The 23,265-nt window shown below is 36.9% G+C and overlaps 1 protein-coding gene across 5 annotated transcripts in view; it reads right to left on the reverse strand.

Annotated features, from left to right (window-relative positions):
* Positions 1–23,265, reverse strand: part of CNTLN (centlein) — a 208,095-nt gene that overhangs the window by 84,665 nt on the left and 100,165 nt on the right. For all 5 annotated transcript variants that reach the window (XM_048051337.2, XM_048051338.2, XM_048051336.2 and 2 more), the window contains 2 exons: positions 20,886–21,007; positions 18,002–18,127 (listed from right to left, as the gene is read on the reverse strand). In XM_048051337.2, the coding sequence (XP_047907294.2) occupies positions 18,002–18,127; positions 20,886–21,007 (248 nt within the window). The remainder of the gene's footprint in view (positions 1–18,001; positions 18,128–20,885; positions 21,008–23,265) is intronic.

Genomic DNA, 23,265 nt, shown 5'->3' on the forward strand with positions numbered 1-23,265 from the left:
CTTCCTCATACTCACTGGGTGTGAAGATATTACCATCAAGACATTAACAACTGACTTATCTATTTGGCCTCATTATTGCTGTATGGTTATTTCAAACACATCTAACACTTCTGGTCTATCTGCTAGAAAGAACAGAGGGGCTGTTGACATTTTCCTAGCATCTTCAGCAGAGAAGGCTGACACAAAGATTCACTGAGATACTCTTTTACGGCCTTGTAATCCCAGTGTATCCTTTTACACTGTTACCATTAAGAAAACCTACAAGTTTCCTAATTGGCTTATTTTTCACATCATTTAAGCAAAATTACACTAACATAGTTTAAGCATCCTTAAAAAACACTCTTGAAGAGTTCTTTTAGCCTTCTCATCTTTCTACTTGCCTTTAAACTGCTATGTTTTATTGGTTTTCCTGTTCGCACCAAAGCAAGCTTATGCTTTAAATGTTGTTTTTTTTTGTCTGTGAGGTCCACATAAGCTACCCAGTTGAGCTGCTTTGTTTTTTGTTTGTTTGGTTGTTTTTATTAGCTCTTTAAAAAATAAAAATAAAAATAAAAAAAAATATTGCAATACATATTTTAACTGCATTATATCAAAAAATATAAATCTAGTTCAGTTTTCTACAATTCACCACAACAATACTATAGCCTGCATATTTTGGCAAAAGAGAGCAGCTCAAGAAAAAAGAGGAAAGGGTGTAATCTGGTCTTCTTTGCAGAGGTAGTATGATTGCAACTTTCCCCGGGAACAAGTGAATATGATCAGTTGGAAGAAGCATCAAAGAAGGGTCAAGTGAGAAACTTTCTGAGGAATAAGATGGGACTTTGAGGAATTCAAGGTAACTGAAGTCACGTAAAACTGCTGAAATATAATGCAACACTCAAAGAAATGATTCAACTTGAAAAAAGGGAAGGGGGAGGGGGGGGGAGAGAAATACTTTCGACCCTTTCATTTACACCATCACCCCACTTTAAGAAGATACTGTTAGCTTGTGTCTAGTGGAATTTACAGTTCTGGTTTGAAAACCTTTGGTACATTTTCTTAAAACTGTATCTGTCAAGACAAAACAGATCTTCATCCAGGCTTCATCCTGTACCAGATTAGGTACTTGAAGAGAACTGTGATCCAGCTGCATGGATTCTAGTGACACGAGATGCCTCCCTCACTTACTGAGGGTGAAAGAGGGATTGCCTCTGCAATCCTTCATCTCAAAGGATCAAAAATAAGCTCTGTGTGTGGTAATGAAGAATACTAACCTACTAGAAGTAGAGTCAGAACAGCAGCATCAAAGTTCAGATACTGTGAATAACAGCTTCCAATACTCTTTTAGAAGATTAAGATAGTATTTGCTGTAATTATCTTGAGCATATACTCACTGATTTGCTGCAGTTTTTTGCATAGTTCAGTTTTGATTAACACATCAAAAAAATGGAAAGAAGAAATGCTTAAGGTTTTGATACTAACTGAAAAGGGATTTTTTTAGGGCATTGAAAAACTTGTGTTTGATTTACCAAGTGCTGAGCAAAGGGCATCGTGTTTATGTCATCTGAAAAGATCCAAGACATAAACTGAAGCTGAGAGATGGAATCTTTGAAGATATTTCTACAGTGGAAAGGTAGTGTCTCTGTGAAGTGTTTCTAGCTGATTATAGTCTCGAGGCACAGATACTGAAAAGAAGTCTTTCAACATTAGTACATGCCACCTCCATCTTTGCTAGTAGAAGTACTGAGAGTTAAGGTAGGCAATTCTGAAGATGATGTATATTTTAGATGCCTCATATAAATCTCCATATAACCGTGCTTTTAACATTTTTTTTTATTTTATTAGGATTGATCAAGAAATTTCACATTTTACAATTACATACAAGGCTGACTTAAAAAAAAAAAAAGTAGTATACTTTAAATTTTTTGGATGATATCAAACAATTTTTTTCCTGTTAAGTAGTTTTTAAAAAACAGAAAGAAATTATCTTTTCCCTTAGCGGATTAGATTCATTATCTTTCCTGTTTCAGATTATAATAATGGGTGGAACAAGTATTTGAGCATCTCTTCTCTCAGTAGGGAAATTCATCAGTGAGCGTGCTTAGGAACTCTGTGAGAAGAACAAATCTACAAAAATATGGAAACAGTCAACTGTCTGCATTATAAAGCAGTAACACAGAACACAGAGGATGCTTTCAGCTTCACAAGTCTCCTAAGGACAATATTTACCTGAAAAACAGGGTGTTTCCTAGTTCTCTTTTTCATAATAAGTATGTTTTTGCTTAAGCAAGCAAATACAGAAATATAGCATACAAAATTTATAAATGCTGTTTTAAGGGAAAAATTATTTTCTTCAATTTTTTTGCCTTTTTACAATTAAAACTGTTACATTGTATGATTGTATTTAAATTCATGTGCTATTTTAAATCAGAATCTCATAATTACACCTTATTCACTACTACATCTGCTAGTACACAGTAAAAGAACTAACTTTCTAAGCATTTAAAAGAAACAGATTTTACATTCCATTTGCACGGGGAAGGCCTAGAAAAAGGATTTAATTTAGAGTACTCCATACAGAAGAAGGAATATGATATTCGTAAAGAAATGCTGCTAAGCAAAATATACACAACATCAACTGAAGAAAAGATTAAGCAAGTCAGGAATGAAAAAGGAAAAACGAATCAGCCCTGAAGCTTGGAAGAGGAAGAGGAAAAAACTGACTCGGAAGACAAGACAACAGAAGAGATTACGGTTCTAAATTCAATACATACAGCAATGTAGAAAGTCTGTGATATTCACAACAGGAAAACAAAGTTTTCTTTAGAAATAAATGTTTTGCTCTACAGACTCAGAGGCAATGAACCTTTGAACCAATAATTCAAGAAAGAATGATAGGATTTAAGTACAACGGAAATATCCGGATCAAGAAGAAAGACAAACAAACCGGAATGTGAGTATAAATTGATCACTACCAATTCATGATAAATTCACAACTTGGCAATTTTTTTCTTGACAAAGTCAAAGGTAACTACTGCATTTTAAAGTCTGTCATATTTGTACTGTGTATTCACTCTACTGTGTAAATCGGTTTTAAAAAGAGACGTTCCTAAAATATAATTTTAAACAATAGTGAGATTTGGACACAACCTTTGTGCAAATGTTCATCAAATACCGTGAAGTATTCAGAAAACTTATACAATCTTTCATATTGATATGTGGAGTAGTGAAACCATGCAGGGCATTCAAACTCCAGAATTCCATAAATAAGCACTTAAGCATTAATAAATTGATTGATAACAACTAAAAATAGAAATAAAAGCTAACTGAATTTCAGTGTGTTTCAAAAGCAATAAAAAACTGCTCAAAGTCATCTCTGAAAATTGGCAGAAAACATATTCCAGCTGCGTACATGAAAAACCTTAGACAAAGGCAATTCACTACTAGGAATATCTATCAGTAATCTAGATGATAAGTAATAATAATCTAGATGATCAGTAATCTAGATGATAAGAAAAAAGTACCCACACAATTAAACTTTACGAAGCTTCATTAAATTCAGAGTCTAAATTCATATCTGCAATCATAATGCCAACACAGCCACTTCTTAAAAGGTTGCCAACCGTATCCTGGGGTGCATCAAGCACGGCACTGCTAGTTGGTCAAGGGAAGTGATTGTCCCACTCTACTGTGCACTGGTGTGGCCTCACCTCAAGAACTGTGTGCAGTTCTGGGCACCACAGTATAAAAAGGACGTTAAACTGTTGGAGTGTGTCCAGAGGAGGGCTACAAAGATGGTGAAGGGCCTAGAGGGCCCTTGACATATGAGGAGCGGCTGAGGCCCCTTGGCCTGTTCAGCCTGGAAAAGAGGAGGCTGAGGGGAGACCTCATCATGGTCTACAGCTTCCTCACAAGGGGGAGTGGAGGGGCAGGCGCCGATGTATTCTCCTTAATCACCAGTGATAGGACCCGCGGGAATGGTGTCAAGCTGAGGCAGGGGAGGTTTAGGCTAGACATCAGGAAAAGGTTCTTCACCGAGAGGGTGGTCGCACACTGGAACAGGCTCCCCAGGGACACAGTCACTGCACCAAGCCTGTCGGAGTTTAAGAAGAGATTGGACTGTGCACTTAGTCACATGGTCTAAAATTCTGGGTAGACCTGTGTGGTGCCAGGAGATGGACTCGATGATCCTTATGGGTCTCTTCCAGCTCGGGATATTCTATGATTCTATGATTCTGTGTAGTGTTGAAACTGCACAATGGCCTATCACTTGGCCTGTATCTGGACAGTCTTTACATGTATATGTTCATTTCTATCAGATTGGCTTGCTGGTTGTGTTTTTTTGTTTGTTTGTTTTGATTTGTTTTGTTTTGTTTTGTTTTCCAAAAAGGTATGAGAAGTTTTCAAAACAAGGTGAACAATTAGTTTTTTCTGGTAGGACTGGGAAACATTTTTCTGTCCTGTTTAGTTTATAAAGTTTCTGGAATCTTAAAGAAAGCTGTACAACTGAAAAATTTACTCTTGATACTTACAGCAAATCCCTACCAACTTTGCTGATAATGAAGGTTACATAAGTGGATTGCATGATTGCTATTTCTAATTTTAAGAATACACTAATCCTATACTTATTACATGGACTGAAAATCTTATGTACGATATATATTCAGCTCCTACACATGGTTTTCTGCTCAGGACCACTTCTTAAAGATGGAGAAAAGAAAGAAAAAAAAACACGCCAGCTTTCAATGTGCTTTCTAAGAGTTACGAAACCAGTGGACAAAAAAAAAATAAAAATCAGAATTTATGACTCCCTACAAAAAAACACTTTGCTCTTATTTATATTCAAATGTTGTTTTCCAGCATCTTTCCTGAGTTCAAATGATAACCCACCAGATGGGAGAAAGGGGTCTTAAGCCATAGTAAGCCAACAATATGCTAAATTGATTTTTTACCCTTAAGCACACCTGAAATTGCATCAAGGACTTCAGCCTTCTGCAAAAAGAGGTTATGCTGCATGTGTAAGTATATCTGGTAAAATTTGACTCTGTTTGTTCAGTAATTCTTTCTCAACAATAAACATTTTCTCATCTCCTTCCAAAACAAGTCATAAACCCAAAGCGACCTTCTGACAATATAACCCATTTCAAAATATTTTTTAGGTTTGTTCTGTTGACAAGAAACAATCCAGATCCTTTACAGGAGTAGAATCATAGAATCATTAGGGTTGGAAAAGACCTCCAGAATCATCTGGTCCAACCATCCCGCTACCACCAATGTCACCCACTAAACCATGTCCCTAAGCACCATGTCCAACCTTTCCTTAAACACCCCCAGGGATGGTGACTCCACCACCTCTCCAAGCAACCTGTTCTAATGCCTGACTGCTCTTTCTGAGAAGAAATGTCTCCCAATTTCTACTCTAAACCTCCCCTGGCATGACTTGAGGCTACTCCCTCTAGTCCTATCACTAGTTATCTGCAAGAAGAGGCTGCACCCCAGCTCCCCACACCTTCCTTTCAGGTAGCTGTAGAGAGCAATAAGGTCTCCCCTGAGCCTTCTCTTCTCCAGACCAAACAACCCCAGTTCCCTCAGCTGCTCCTCACAGGACTTGTGTTCCAGGCCCTTCACCAGCTTCGTAGCCCTTCTCTGGACATGCTCCAGGGCCTTGATGTCCTTCTTGTAGTGAGGGGCCCAAAGCTGAACACAGTACTCAAGGTGCGACCTCACCAGAGCAGAGTACAGGGGGACAATCACCTCCCTGGTCCTGCTGGCTACACTATTCCTGATACAAGCCAGGACGCTGTTGGCCTTCTTGGCCACCTGGGCACCCTGCTGGCTCATGTTCAGGTGAGCATCAACCAGCACCCCTAGATCCTTTTCCTCTGCACAGCTTTTCAGCCACTCTGCCCCAAGCCTGTAGCGCTGCATGGGGTTGTTGTGACCAAAGTGCAGGACCCAGCACTTAGCCATGTTGAACCTCATCCCATCGTCTGCAAACTTGCTGAGGGTGCACTCAATTCCCTTGTACAAATCATCACTAAAGATATTAAAGAGGATGGGCCCCAACACCGACCCCTGGGGAACACCACTGGTGACCAGTCGCCTGCTGGATTTCACTCCATTCACCACCACTCTCTGGGCTTGGCCATCCAGCCAGTTTTTAACCCAGTAAAAACTGTACCTGACCAAGCCATGGGTATCCAGTTTTTCCAGAAGAATACTGTGGAAGACTGTGTCAAGGGCTTTGCTGTTCTAAATTATATGGTCAGGGAAAAACTTTCAACACCTTCCTAGCTAAGGAGAAGTCAACAAGTCCTTGACCTAGCAAGAATCAGCACCTGAACTTTGCAGGAATCTGACTGGCACTTCCTAGAAGGCTGCCAGTATCTTCTAACATGGCAGATGAGAAGAAGAATCATGTCTTTGTTTTAACTCTGTAAGCCAATATTGATGTATACATAATATCCTGAGAACAACCTCAACATGTTTTGCTTACTACCGATAACATGATAAAAGTCATTCTTCTTTTCTGCACCACATATATAAAAAAGGCACCTAAGAGGAGCAGGGAATAGCATCCTGTTTTATGTACCAATTCTTCGTTTATATTTTCCAACTACGATTGTGCCACAGCCTCATTTGGAAATATTAAAAAAAGGATGGGTAAGAAATTGAAGGAGATCAAATCTATCCATTTGATCGTTTATGCTGGTATTTCATACATTTTTAAACGTACTGACTTTGACCCATAATTATAGTATTGGCTCTTGCCATATCATCCGATATTCTGAATTCTATTTTACTGCAATATAATAAAGGAGGAGTAACCAAAAGTATCATTTTCATAATACTCAAATATTCACCCACTTGGAATTTAGAAAGAGGTAGCATAATAAAAAATGTACTACAGAATCAGTTTTGCCAAAGGAATTACTTCTGATTTCTTTTAGATTATAGCTATGCATCAGCAAGAAATTCTCTATAACAGTTGCTTACTTATCAAGTTACTGGAATAGGCGAAATGCTCATACCATCTGCATATAAGCAGGGCTTCTGCAAAATATACCTTCTTGCTAGAACAAAATTTCCTAGCGCTCATCATTTTTAACTGTCAGCAGTTCTAAAGATACCATCAGGAGCCCTCACACAGCTCCAGATCTAAGGTACACATACACATGTGCACTTGTGTCTCAACGCATTAAAGAAATGGTAATTTAGAAAGATAGACTGAACTATAGCATAAACTTTCTGCCTGCACTTACCAGTTTAAATGGCTCCTTCCTTAGAGAGTTACTGACCCTAGGTTAACCCACTGCCAAAGGACTGTAGTTAGTCCTCTAGCAAACCACTGCCTCAAGAGTAATACACATCCCATAAGTCAGCCATTGCTCATCAGCAGCTTTTGGCATTCACAGGTAAGGCCAACAGGAGACTCCTACACTTCTCTGCATACAGATAAAAGGAATTAAGGGAGCAGGCTCATGGTAGTCTAAAATAAACATCCAAACAAACAATAAAACTTTTTTCCTGTTTGTCCCAGGGAATTTTATCTGGAAAATAAAACCAAGCACAGAATCTATTTTCTAATAGAGCTGAATACGTAAGAAGGTATAACCCACTGAGGAAACTGACTCCTTCCCAAGGATTACAGGTTGTAAGACTGCAGCAGGATGACTCTTTGGAGAAATAAGCAGAACCAACCACAATCTCCTAATACATACTGTTGCTGTTGTGGACAGATATCAGGGGGCTAGTCCAGGAGCTGCTGCAGTTAGGAAAGCCTTCCTATAAGTCCAAAAGGTAGCTGCTGCCTTTTCAAATGTTTTCCTCCAGAGTCATTTAAGTTTGTTAAAGACTGGAAAGCCAAATTAAGAAGAAAATCAAAGAGAAAAAAAACTGTTAAAAAAGTTTTGCACATTTTTTATCAGGGTCCTTGAAAGGGGACATTAGTGTTGCTTATTACTGTAATGAAAATAAGTAAGTTTTAAAGACACTGAGTCAAAGTTGTGCAAGAGTGTTTTTTTTCTTATAGAAAGCTTAAGCCAAATAGGTTAAAAATTCTTACAGGTAAAACAGGACAATGGAAGAAACTCTTTTCTTTCCCCCAGAAAAATAAATAAATAAATAAATAAAAATAAAGAAAAGGAGCTTAAGAAGAAAGACAGCAGATCAACGTGGAAAGGACTTCTAGGTAAGCAAAACTGAACAGTACTTTCTGTCCATGAATCTTCAAAAGGGTAAAAATCCTATTCCATAATATCTGAGTACATGCACACTAAGCATACTTTTGTAAAGAGTCCTTAAAAAAAAAAAAAAAAAAAACACAGGAAAAGGCTCTGGTAAACCAGAATGGGGAGTCTGACATGTCGTAATGCAAATGATAATTTTAAATTTTCACTCCTGAAAAATTGTTTAAGACTCGTGAGAACCAAATTAGGCACAAACTTTATCCAACATCTGAAATCCTACTCTGACAGAAATTTTTCACTTTGTTCCTACAGCATTATGATTCAAGAACATTTGCCTGCAGTAAGGGTAAAATACGCTTTTTTCATGGGGCTGTATATCTATGTGTCAACTGACAGCCTTGGGAGGTGAGAGTAAACCTTGGAGCAGGTGTTTGATCTAGACTGTGTGAGAGAGCAAAAACCATTACATATGTCTGGGGATAATGCTGCCAAAAGAAGAGTAAAGCAAAAAGTACTAGCATTACTTACATTTTGTGAACATTCAAGCTATCCAGAATGATTTACTAGAATTTCTTTACAGCAAGAAAATTGTAAACTTACAGTTTATACAAGACTATAGAGAAACTTGCATTTTTAATTAGCCAAGGAAATGGAATATTTGACTATACAGAGTCAGTGAACTATCTATCTTAGCTCATACATTCACTCTGCAAAATATGTCTTTATCATTCTTGTTTCCCAATTCAGTCACTCATAGGATGGATGAAAATTGCAGGAAGCGATATCTGTTGGTGCTAAGTAAAGTCTGTCTGATTTACAACCCACATTCAGGAGTGAGAAGGAATAAAAGCAACTCCTCCACACCAATCCAATGTCTGTTCAGATAACAAAAAACTGAACAGTACCATCGTTGTCAAGAATGAGCTTTGAGATATGTTTCAAATTAATAGTCACTTGGAAACCAAGGATGTGCTAGTGACTGGTGACTAGTTTCAACGTACAGCACAACCTTAACTTGTAAAAGAATGGTAGAAAATTATGCTTACAATTTTTTACCTCCCCTCTAATAATCGTTTCTTTGTTTCACTGTAGCATGAAATTCAGCTGACCAGAAGCTGGTTTAAAAAAGTAAATTATGCTCATTATTTTAATTTGGACTTTCTGATTCCTTCATAATGACACCATCACAACAGCCTCTCTCACAAACAATGTTTACCTGTAGTTAGTTCAGAAAGGAGGACTCAACCTGAAAGACCATTTCTGGGTTACCAGTAAAATCTGTATGCTGCAGAGAAGCACATAGAGTGAGGATGCCACTACATGAATATCAAGAGAATTACTGTCATGTCAGTGCTTTTAACCTTTGTATAAACTCACATGACCAACTGACTCAAGTCTCCACTTACCTACAACCTGGTTTTGATAAGGAGCAGCTGATCTCCAATAAAGATGCAAATCAATTTCTTAAATTATTTCTAACAGTGGCATATCTGAGTTATAGGGAAATTTGGAAGATTCCACATTCCTTCTCCTGTGATTGTGTTTCTCAATCTCTTTGCAAAATTCACTTCTTGAAGTTCCATATGCTATTAGCAAAGATGAGATATCTAAACTTGAAAATTTGCCGTTTCTCTTCCAAAATGAGTACCAAGGAAAATGGAAGACCATCACTGTATGCTAAATTCAGCCGTATGCTGCATGAAAGCATAATCATTATAGGATTCACAACCATCTTACTATGAAAGTTAGGTATAGTTTAACAAAACACATTAAGTACTTTATATATACATTCTGTTTTTATATATTGGGCAACCATCAATGGAATTAAATTCAACCAGGGTAAATGCCAGGTGCTGCACTATAGACACAAGTGCAGACAGGGAGATGAGTGGCTGGAGACCAGCCCTGCAGAAAGGGACCTGAGGGTGCTGGTCAACAGTAGGTTCAACACAAGCCAGCTGTGTGCCCTGGCACCCAGGTGGGCAAACTGCATTTTGGGGTGCATTAAACACAACAGAGCCACCACAGAAAAGAGGTGATTCTGACCTTTTATTTAGCATTGGTGTAGTCTTGCCTTGAATATTGTTTACAGTTCTAGGCTCCAGAATATAAAAAGGGTGTTCAGGTACTTAAAGGTGTCCATAGGAGGGCAGGAGGGCCGGTAGGAGGCCTGGAGGGCATGCCCGTGAGGAGAGGCTGCGCACACTCGGGCTGTCCAGCCTGGAGAAGAGGAGGCCGAGAGGCGACCCCACGGCTCCCTGCAGCTCCCTGAGGAGGGGAAGCAGCAGCGAGGTGCTGATCTCTGCTCCTGGTCACCGATGGCAGGGCACAGGGGCACGGCACAGAGCTGCACCAGGGGAGGGCCAGGCTGGGCGTTAGGGAACATTTCTGTGCCGTGAGGGTGGTCAGGCACTGGGACAGGCTTCCTAGACATGCGGTTGGTGCCCCGTGCCTCCTGGTATTCATGAGGCATTTGGACAATGACTTATTGATTTGCTTTAACTTTGGGTTAGGTCAAGCCATGTGCTTACCAAAAGTACAATACTTCATATTTCTGTAACACTCAGATAAACCTACAGAAATCACTGTGATTGAACAGCAGTGCAAACAATATAAAGGGTTCTTGCCTTTCTACAACATCTACTTTTCTTTTTTTCATCTCAAACAATGCACAAAATTTATTGTTAATGAAACTTGAATTCTGCCTTTCCCTGCATATTTACTGTGAAAGTACACTTAATGGCTTGACTGCATGTTTTCAGTACAACACAGTCTCTTAATGTGTAAGAACGAACTGAAGTACTACAGGCTGTTTATGGAGACTTGGTTATACTACTTGGATTTTAAATGCATGCCTACACACCAGAAAAGCACCGTTGAATATGGAAGAACAAAAGAAGAACAGTGACACATCTGACTCCCAAAATCACAGTAAACCCTCAGATTTGTCTCTTAGGCAGGTCACAGGAAACTGCAAGATCTGGATGGAGACTAGTAAGAAAAATTCTAGAAACATGCTTAACAATTAAAGGTCGTTAGCCTCCTCTGCCCTGACAGATTATTCTCACAAGAAAACATTATATTTGCTTCAGATAGCTGACAAAGTGCCTTGTGAAAACATAACTGAAGAAGGCTTGGTAGAAAAAAAATAATTCTCTTCACAAAAGGGGCCATGTGAGTTTATTATGCAAAAGCCCCTAAATGAGTTCATGTGGATTTACAGTTCTGAGTTTGGTCCTATATAACGTCTTTTAAAAATGCACTACCCTGTAGTACAACAGATGCTTCTGGTTGATTACACTTTGAACTATTTTAAGGGGTTTTAGCCAACAACCACACTGTTTCAAATTCTCACTGTCATTTCACAGAACCACAGAATGGTTTGTGTTGGAAGGGACCTTACAGACCATCCAGTTCCAACCCCGCTGCCATGGGCAGGGACACCTCCCACCAGACCACGTTGCTCAAAGCGCCATCCAGCCTGGCCTTGAACACCTCCAGGGATGGGGCATCCACAGCTTCTCTGGGCAGCCTGTGCCACTGCCTCACCACCCTATAAGTGAAGAATTTCCTCATAATATCTAACCTAAATCTCCCCTTTTTTAGTTTAAAACCATTGTCCCTTGTCCTATCACTATCTGCCTGTGTAAAAAATCACTCTCATCTTTTTTTCATAAGTCCCCTTTAGATACTGAAAGGCCACAGAGAGCTCTTCCTGGAGATCACTCCTCTGATCATCTTTGTGGCCCTCCTCTGGACCCGCTCTAACAGCCCCCCATCCTTCTTGTGCTGGGGGCCCCAGACCTGGACGCAGCACTCCAGGTGGGGCCTCACAAGGGCAGAGCAGAGGGGGACAGTCCCCTCCCTCCACCTGCTGCCCACCCCTCTGTTGATGCAGCCCAGGACGCAGTTGGCCTTCTGGGCTGCAAGCGCACACTGCTGGCTCACGTCGAGCTTTTCATCCACCAGAACCCCAAAGTCTTTCTCCGCAGGGCTGCTCTCAGTGAGTTCTTCTCCCAGTCTGTGCTCATGTCTGGGATTGCCCTAACCCAGGTGCAGGACCTTGCACTTCGATTTGTTGAACCTCATGAGGTTCACATGGGCCCACTTCTCCAGCTTGCCCAGGTCCCTTTGGATGGCATCCCTTCCTTCTGTTGTATCGACTGCACCACTCAGCTTGGTGTCATCTGCAAACTTGCTGAGGGTGCACTCGATCCCACTGTCTTTGTCATTGATAAATATATTAAACAGTACTGGACCCAAGACAGACCCTTGAGGGACACCAGTTGACACTGGCCTCCACTTGGACATAGAGACATTCATTTCCATTGGGCAGTATTCAGTCTTGTCAGTGAGTATGCATCTTTCTCAGTCCTTAGAACAACAGCTACAGAATTTAGGTTCTTATTGTTTTCAGTAGAGTGAAGTGATACTTTAGAGCTAGCAATCTTTTTACCCACTGAAAACCTGCAGAAATACATAATTATTTTAGCTATATTTGACTTCATAGTCTAGTACCAGTAACTCCAGTAAAAAGTAAACAAGTTCCCTGTTTAATCTAATTGCAAGGGTCACTAGATCTAATTATTTTGCAGTAAGAAGCTTCCTATGTTCTAGCACTTTTAAAACTCAGGGGAAAAAAGAAGATTACTATGCAGAGCTAATACATATGTAAGACAGGCTATACTCTGTAGATAACACTTTCTAATATTGACATACCATGAAAGAATTTTGTTCTCCAATCAATTTTGGTACGCAACCTAGCTATCCAATGAAACAAAGAAAAAAATTATTCCAGTATTTGGATGTTGCACACAACAATGGAAATTTTAAAACTAAAATTCTCTGAAGACCAGACATTTACTGCTCAGCTAAAGAGACTGTCCAGGATATTAAAACTGAACTTTTTTCAGCCACTTTGCTAGGAAAAAGAGTCATATTCAAGAAACAGAAGAACTAATAAAGTCTAGCTTTTTGTTTCTTACTGCTGCTGTTCCAGAAGAGTAAATTCAGCTTTCCTCTACCACCCTCCTTTAAAAGCTAGAGAAGGCAAGAGGCATCGTTTGCTGTAGATGGTCAAAGTTAGATTTCTAGTTAACCCACCAGTGACATATCAGCTCACAGATTATAAGCAAGCTGCTTTGACTCCAGAAAGAATAAGAAAACAGAAATCATAATGTCTTCTTTTCCCCAAAAAAAGTGAAGTTATAAAGAAACCTTTAAATGGCCACTATAGCAGATTAAGAATGCTAACTAGCTTGCAGTGATCCCAATTTCCTATACGGATGACATGCACAGCTCAGATGAAAGAATGAGTACTAAATGTTGTTCAAATGATATAGCTCTCCCTTTAACTTTATAAGCATTTCCTCCTTACCAGAAACTGCATATGATCATACCATAAGGGCAACCAATTTCCAGTTACTTGTGAGGATAAGAATTATGTCATCATTTCATACAAGCAATCCAGAACAGAAGAGGTAAAATTGTAAAGCTTCCACAACAGTTTATAAATAGTAAAAAATATCTTTTGAAAGTCTGTACACCAAAGGGTAAAGGGTATTCCTATGCTCTGGCAAACAAGTAAATGTAATTTAATATGGAAATGATGGAAACTACACAGTCATTTAAGCTTGCTATTTTGCAATCCAGTTCTTTAATTGTGACATTATGGACATGCAATGAATTAATTTACCCTGAATTTCAACAAAATCCAAACAATGTAGATACACAAATGAAACTGACTAATGTAGGAAGAAAATATCTAAAGACCTATCTGTCAATACAATTCTATAGAAACTAAGAAAACGTTTAGTACTTAATATCAAAGATTAAAAATAATTTATCTAAAAATCTGAGAACTATACACACACACGTGTATATGCATTTATTCATATATGTATCATTTTACAGATAGATACATTTATGTCAATGATTTATCAGACATTCTAAGTCTATGCAGCTTCAAGATGCTGAATCTAAATGCACTGTTGTTGCACAGCTGAATAAAAAATTTCAAAATTTTGGTATTATTATAACTTTCTCCAAAGTTTTCAGCAGCTTCATGCAGCTGAAATTAAAATCTATTTATATAAGATTGTGCCACCCTCCTCCTTTGCAAAGTTTTAACTGCTATTTGAAAATTACTGTTTTTCTGTTTGCTTATGGAGGAGAAAAAGTGATCAAAGCACGTTTTCCTTAACACAGAACACAAACATCAATATCAATATAACTGCTTTTGTAGCCTGCAACAATGTGTTACTTAACAGGAAATAACTACAGCATAACACAAGTATTATATACCTCATAGGGAAAATGACCCACATGTGAAAATCAAAAACAGGAAATCCTAGCAGAGCCATGAAGTGGCTTTCACTTGGCCATTAGTGTTAACAAACATTTAAAAAATATTTAGTGAATTTATTTAAACTAACTCTTTTTGTTCCTCTTTGCAATTCTTCAATTTTGGCACGTGTTTAGCTTGCAGTTGACAGAGAATTTCTTAATACAGTGAGTTATGAGGGCTTAAAAACTAGATTATTTTTTAGCTACGGGTTCATTTCTCAACGTGAACTTGAATTGCGATCATTTTTGCTTTTTTAGTCCAACAATGAAAAAAAAGGAGATTCTACAACTTAAAATTAAATATGCACCTTTCAATCCACATAATATACATAGTGCAATATAATTTGATATTGTGGGTAAAAGAGTAAATAATGGGGAGAACTAAAACTGTTACTGTAAATAACCAGAGAATAATTATTCTGTAATGGTCTTAGTAGTAATATAAACCATATTAATAGCAAAAATATTCTCTTCCTTCTAGAGGAATGTTGGGAAATTCAAGAGAAACACATGCATGAAGCACTGAACAGACACTACAAAATCACAGTTTATTGATTATTGTATTTTACTAATCTCATACAGAATTGTAAGAATATATAGATACTTTCTTTTATATGCACAAGTAGCTCAAATTTATAAATCGTTGATAATGGAGAGTATGCAGGCCATGGCTCTGAAAAACATTACATTCCTAAGTAATACAACACGTACATACTATTCTTTACTAATCAGAAAGTAAAATATAGAAGTAACAATGCCATATATTCTGCCTCAACATTCTCCAATACCTAACCCTGATATTAGGCGTTCAGAACTTCATGGAAATCAAAATTTCAAATATTTTTAAAAACAGGTGTTTAAATTTAAGTCCTAAAATCCCTATTTGTTTATCTGTGTTAGTGTCCAGCTTGAAACGTAGATAGCGTGTAACAGCTTACAGGACAATCAAAGCAATACCTGCCTGTGATGAGAAGAAAACTTAATAAAAAGAAGGACCTGACGGAATGTAGCAACTCACACAAAGTCTTTTCACCAACTTCAACAAGATTTGGAATTAGGCACTATCTACCAGAATAAGTGACTTCCCAAGCAGTTTCCATTTTTCTTAACTAATAAACAGATTTCATAACTTACAAGCTGATTGGTTACAGTATGCATGGTTCAGAGCCTCGAACACATGAATGAGCTTCCATGGGTTTTACTACAAATCTATTTTCAGAGCAATGCATACAAATTAAAGACATTTTACTCTGTTGTTCTACCTCTAGAAGGGGCAGAGAAATAACGGAAATCTTTACAAGAAAAACAAAGAAACAAGTAACTGATTTGCTGTTTTCCTAACATTCACGGCCTATTCATGGCCATAAATTACATCCATTTAAAATTAAAACACTCAAAAGAAGATCCCCACACACTCTTCTTAACTAATGCTTAGTTGGGTTCTAAATCAACTTAAGTTAACAATATGTAGAGTCTATCTAACTAAGAATATCCATAAAAACTATGGACTAACCTGATTTGCTTACATTGCTTCTAAAATCACTCATTTAAGTTACTGGTGCAACTCTGTAGAACACATCCTTTAGCCACAGAGCTTAAGAAAGAACACATGTAATGTGAAGAAGCCCTGTGTAGAGATCTACAAAGTACAGTAACTTCAGTATTGACTTTCTTAAGAAAGTGAGTTCAGATCTTTAAATGCTAACTTGCTTCAACAAATTAAAGACAAACATTGTTAGAGATGGATGTTTAAGACACATCAAAAAAATAATAGGAATTATGTCTTCCTTCCTTACTTGAACTAAACAATTAACCACATTGCCAATAAAAAGGAAAAAGTACCTAACCCCACATAAATACTTCATCTTAATGATCACAATGGTGCACTGGCTTCTTACAAAGTACTATGCATAACTAGAATAACTCACTTTGATTTAAAATTCCTAAATTTCAAAGAGCTCAGCTATTTCCTTGCACTGTGTCACCACAAGCCACTGTGATCTGCAGTGTACCAGGCATAAGTGTGTTCCCCACACACGTGACTACACATGAGCTCTAGAAAAACAGTTCAACCATACTGACTTCAGGGTGCAGGGTATTGTATGCACAATACACACACAATCACTGTTTCATAGCTTTATGTGAAAAGGAGAGGTTTATGTTATTGCTTCTGAGTTATTGCTGCTTGTGGTGCTTGTGTTGTTCAGGGATGGGAGAATTACAACAGCAATTACATGTATGGCAAGAAAGTGCTCTTTCCTACATAAAAATCAAAATAAACAAAGCAGTACATATGAAAATTTGTTGTTCCAAACCAGCAAAGATGTGACAATTAAGTGACAAGGACAGGTACACAATTATAACTACAGGATGAAAGCACACTCCATGCAACAGAACCACTGACAACATTGTATGTAATATGCTGAAACAGCTCATGGGCAACACAAGGACTTACATACTACAAAACATTTTGCTGCTGTTGAAATTCTGTGATAGCAGCCTTCATGGTATCTCCACAAAATTGGTTTGTATCGTGACCCATTGGGAAAACATATTTTCTTTAATGCTGACAAAACCAAAATCTGAATAGAAGTTTCTACAATGTATGATTCTTAAAAAAAATAAAAAAATAAAAAAAAAATCAACTTGACTTACAGAAACTGTTAAATAGCAGCAAAGAGCTAATTATACCATACTAACTTCCTTTTGTCTAGTATAAAAGGACGTTTTCTTACTTTGCCTGGCTGAGTATAATAGCCTATGAATTATGAGATCAAAGCAGCAAACTGTATGTTTTCTAAAGTAAGAGTTTCCTTCACCAAGTTTTACACTTACTGCAGCTAAAAGAGCTGTGTGAAGGGATCAGCACTAAACCCAAAGGACAGGCTATGCACAGCAAGAAAGAGAGCAACTCCCTCGTGCCTTCTGCAGGTCACTACCAAGGACCATGTTAGCAGATCCACACCAGACCCTTAACAGGCAGCTCTGCTGCTACCAGTAATTAGCTTGGACAGCTCTGGCTCCAGGAGTAGCAGCAAGGCTACACCATAATGAGCTCAGCTGGGATTAGCAGGACAGGGCAGGGAACCAAGAGAGCTGAGGCATTCTGCATTGCGTATGTATCACAGAGATCAAACAAGGATGGTTGGCTAGGTTATCCCCTCACCACCTCATTCCAAAAATGAAGCACGGCAGTGTGTAAAACACAGGCTAATGAAGAGCGACACCTCCAACAGATGAGAGCCACATTAATTAACACAATCCCTAGATCATGGAATACAGTTTCTGTTAGTGCTAGCAAACTTGTAACTTGTCACTGATTTAAGAGGAAAAAAAGAAACGATGTTTTCGTTTCTGCTTTTGGTAGAAGACGGTTTTATCTCAGAATTTTGCAAGAAATTCCTTTTATGTGGCCTGCAAGACACAACCTTCAGAAAAAAATAGCAGCATGTTTCCTTATGTAAACACCATTTAAGAAACAAACTCACTTTTCAATCAATAGCTTTTTGTGTTCCCTTTTGAAAAAAGCCAGTTCGTTCCATACAGCATCAGAATCCTCCTGACAAAGCTGGCGGGGGTCTGCACGCTGGTATCTGCTTTTACTGCTTGCAGTCCTGTTTGTGAGTGAAAAGAGGTTGTTTGTTTTAAAATATATACATGTGTTAGGATTACAGTAACAAAAACATCCCTGCTTTCAGAAAGTATAGATTCTAAACTGTGGCATCTACAGAATACAATCTTGTTGGACGAATGGAGTCATACAGTCTGTGAAACATGACATCTTAAATGTGGTATTATATAAAAGTTCAATTAAGTAGTTTCAGACAGAAATCTTAGCATGGCAGCAGCGCTCTCAGCTGTGATGTGGTAGAGCAGTGGCACTTGCATTCATTCTGTCAACATTCCTTAAAATACTGGGAGGAGAAAGCAAAAGGTGAACCCATCACCCAATTTCTTGCGAAAAAATGGAGAGACACCAGCTCTCCTAATGTCCCCACAAACAATCTGGAATTTCTATTAATAGTCAAACTGTCGACCTACTGCCTAATAAAAAATAAGGAAAAAGCGTACAGAACTTAAAAGAACAGAAGAAGCAAATGAAAGTATTTCACAAATTTTCTTTCAGTTTAATATTTTCAATGTTTATTAAAATGCAAAAGATAAAAAATATTAAAAACACATCCATTAATTTCAAACAGTCTGTAATTTAAATTTTTGTTGGGTACTGAAATTAACTCTCAGAGAACATGGTAACCTCATAAAGCCCCATCATCTTTGCAGTCACACGTGTCAGTGGAAGTTGTATGTACATTGACTGGTGGATCAGGTCCCATCAGCTGCCATCTAGATAAAAGACTCTAATCTATGAAGAATCAGAAAGAATGGGGTCCTCCATCACACAAAGGATCAGAAGTGCCACATAAGTACCCAATACTGATTTCTTAATGCACGATTTACATTACACCAGCAATATAAAGATTGTTGAGATGTCAAAATGAAAGTGTAAGGTGTAACAATTGACAGACTGTTTTTATTTGTGTCTTGGCTACTTTCCCCTGTTAGCATATCATATGACAGCTTCATAGAATCCTGTCCTGATGACAAAACTTAACAAAACCCCCTACATCTTATGGCGTCTTAATTATAAATGAAAAAAAATCAGATTAACAAATAAAGTTTTTTATATTACACTTTATCCAATACCTATTTTTTCCAAAGAGACTCCTGTCAGAACACAAGCTGGCCCCATTCATTTTGAACAGAAACGGAAGTTGTTTTTGTCTTTCTCCTTTTCCTTTCTCAGTGCTTCGCTATATGTCAAAGTTTGAATTTACTATCTTTAGGCTGAGTTTTGTACTTTTTCAGTTTTGGTCTATGAATCACGAATGCCTACTTGGAATTCGGCACAGATATAAATGATTTCATTTCATAAGCATCTATCATCCAGTAAGTTTTCAGCTTGCACTGAAATTAAAATAGAGAGCTACAAGATGAAATCCTCCTTTTAATCCTAAATAAAGCAGACCTTTTTTTTCCTAGTTTACACAAATCTATTAGATATTTGTGCTTCAACATTTCAAAAAAAATTCTTGTGCTACCAATGCATGTAGCAGATTTGTACCTTACTTCATTTTCATCCAGATTTTTTTTCTCTTTAAAAGACAAATCATACTTAAGAGAATGCCACAGTACCACAAATGTACTCAAATGGGTCAAACAATTAGCTATATATGAGGAATAGTTTATTATTCACAATAGGACCATTTATGTCACACTGGACATCCTGAATGGCTATCAGTTTTACAGCAATTTCTGTGACTTTTTTTTTTTTTGGCTAGATATACATTTTAAAAGTCTGTGTCAAGCTGAATAAGTATTTCTGTAGTTACTGAAAGACTTTTTTCTAGTAAAAAAGAATTATTTCTAGTAAAAACCTACAGCTTAGTATACACATATTATAGGTTCGATTTTGCTTGCTGAACTCCTACTAAAGCCACTAGGACATAAGGATCTGCTAACATTACTTTCTTGAAATATCGACTAAAAACTGTACTTCAGCAGTATTTGATAATTGAAGTGACAGAAATGTCCTTGTACCAATAAAAGTACGTGTTTACCAAAAAATCTTAACTTTATGCTAAGGACTTCAAAAAAAGAATATCTCCATAAAATGTTCACTGTTTTGTATAGAATTTAAGGGGAAATTACACATAGAATCTTCACTATTTAAATTTTGCTGTTGTAGACTTTTCATATTCTCTCTTTTTCCCATTCATAGATATATTACTGCAGTATTTCTGTAAAATGATCAGAAATAATTGATTTTATAATCATTTAACAGTTGAAAACATCTTGCTTTTCATGCATACATTCTTTTTTCACTGTTAAAAAAGGGATTTTAGGATTAGCTTCAGTTCATGTTTGAATCACTAAATGTTTCACACACAGGCTATTATTGCTTTATTGCTAAATGAACAAAATTATTTAAAAAAAAAACTGTTTGAAACATAAGGAACAACTGTTCCATTATAGAAAATTATAAACACACACAGTCAACAAATTAATCAGCTGGGGAATTAGACAAGCATAATCAGCAGGCACTAGCCAACCTTTGTCCAGTACTCAGACTCAAAATGAGATCCTAAATAAAATAAGTCAAAGTGTCAGTTCAAGACATTTTACTCTTGGTTACAACTGCATTTTTTCTCATATAGAGGTATACCACTTATTTTGCTCTAACATGAGATAGAGTCTTGATCACCACATAGCAGCCTCTTCCTTGAACTCAAATTCTCTTTTGAATGCCTATATAATAATTTTGTTCGGATTTCTTGTGTAAGGGAAATGTTTTTAATGAGCTATGTAACTTACCTACTATCACCTTCTTCCCATTGCTTTAATTGCTCTTTTAGTGCTCTGTAGTTGGTCTGTAACATCTGCAGCCTCTCTTTGCATTTTTCATGGGCTGCTCTTAGCTCATCAGTTTCTTGAGTCTGTATAGCGCCAAAAAGAAGCAATATTAGAGTTTGGCAAAATTTAAGAGACTTTCACATAGATGTCATAAAACAAAATTTCCATTTAAGTTACATTAAAAGCCTAAGAAATCTAAATAGAAAGATGAGGAATCACTGTCTCTGAGGTCACATGCAAATTTACTTTTTCTTATTGCTACTTTTAAGAAAGTGTGGCAAAAAAATACTTTTTTCATGCTGCTGAGAAATTTTAGAAAATTTACTATCAGAATATCAATGTTCATCTTGTGAATGCCTTTGTTTAATACACCTAAACATAGATTGATAAAGGATTGTTGGCATTATCTTTTCCTTTGAAGTAATTTTTTTCTTTTCCTTTTGTATGGAAAATAATCTGTGCATTTTGGAGGAAACCACTGGCTACGCTGAAGTCTAAATTAAAAAAAAAAAAGTCAATTTAAATGGCATCAGGATATCCTCAATTTTTATTTTTTTTTAATATAAATATATATAGACAAACCTACAACACCCAGACTTTGACCTCTAGCTATGCAACAAACAATAAAGATAAACAAAGTTCGCAATAGTTTTTATTAATCCAAATCTTCCTTTTAGAGAATGAAAAAATAAAGTACGCCTTGACTTATATAAAAGGATAACATAATGCAAGTTAGAAAAGAAAATAAAATATCATCAAATAATCATGTTTTCATAAATGCCAATACTGTGCTCCGGAAAAACAAAAAAAAAAAAAGAAAAAAAAAAGAACATTAAGACAATGACATTCCACAGTATGAAGCAAGTTGAATTCTGGCATACAATAGTAAAGAATTCACCAGACATTATCCTGTAATAAAATCTGTTCTCATTGCTGCATTTTCAGTTCAATGAGAATCCTTCTTGTAGAGTGACTACAGAACATGTTCCTTAATACCTACGTTAATCACAATACTTTATTTGTATGCATTTTATGCATGCTTATATGCAAGGGGGGCTTTCAGCATTAGCCAGTGTGTAAGATACACCAACAGTCAGAGCAATAAAAATTAAATCCCACCCTAAAAACATGGCAAGGGTTTCTACAGATGAGCTAACTATGGAATACTTACACTAAGCTTGGCTTCTAAAACATAGCCCAGTTTTCGTAATACATAAACAAAGCTGAAAAACATCAGCTAAAATTTCATATGCTACTGTACATGTAACAAAAAGATTTCTGTTAGTGACTCAAGCTACACTGAAAGTAGATTTAAGAATATAAACAGGTTCCGAAGTGTTATCATTATCATTAAATGCTTTTTCAATTTTTTTTATTATTATTTTTTCTCTCCTGAACAACCTCTAAACTAGATAAAATGATACATTTAGATTTAACTACGAAGTACCTTTAACCTGTTTTAAGTTGTTCATATAAATAATAGAATGATATTTTTTAAAAAGTCACGCAAATTGCAAAATGCAGATCAATTTATGACAAAGGATATACAGACTATTACCAAGCTTTGCTTGATGCTACAAGAGGAAATTTTGACAAGAATACAATTACAGATGTTGTGTTTTCAAGTGAAGTTCACAAATCCAACAATGTCAGAATAATGATCACAGAATCACATGATTCTGTGACCATTATTCTGACATTATTTGATGTTGCTAGTGAAAATTGATCAAGACTGGTAAGACACCGGGAAGTAGTATCTTTGGCATAAATCCTCAGAAGTTTATGTCAATGCCCTTTCAAGGGTGTAACCAAGTGCAGAATTTGGCCTTTCCTATTTATGAATTCACATTTTTCATTACTGCTTACCTGTTTCAAAATCTATTCCCTTACAGTTATACCCTCACCAGTTGCTCTGCTCTTGCAGAAACACAAAGTAGACAATTGTCCTAATTGCTCTCTTTTATTAAAGTACTATGGACTTCAGAACTTTTAAATAAATTTACTCTGTTATTTCTACAAGTTCAGTTAGTTCCATCTCTTTCTGACTGAATTATGTTACATTTTATAATAAATAGACTGTCTTGTGTACAGTCATCTATATAGTGATTGAAATGGGACTGAGCGATCATCTCTAGCAGTGGATCTCCAGGTTATTCTCTAGCTCTCCTCTGACATTCTATAATACTTCACATCAGATAATGAAAGACAAAAGTCCAGTCTGCAAAAGAAAGTACCCAACTGCTATTTACTCATCCTGTTATTTGCAGGGAGCTCAGATAAGCCAAAATATATATATATAGTTATATATATTCTAATTGTTATTTGAAAATGTTGTTTCTTT

Source organism: Anser cygnoides, chromosome Z (genome assembly GCF_040182565.1).
Source record: "Anser cygnoides isolate HZ-2024a breed goose chromosome Z, Taihu_goose_T2T_genome, whole genome shotgun sequence".
In the NCBI taxonomy this organism is placed as follows: domain Eukaryota; kingdom Metazoa; phylum Chordata; class Aves; order Anseriformes; family Anatidae; genus Anser; species Anser cygnoides.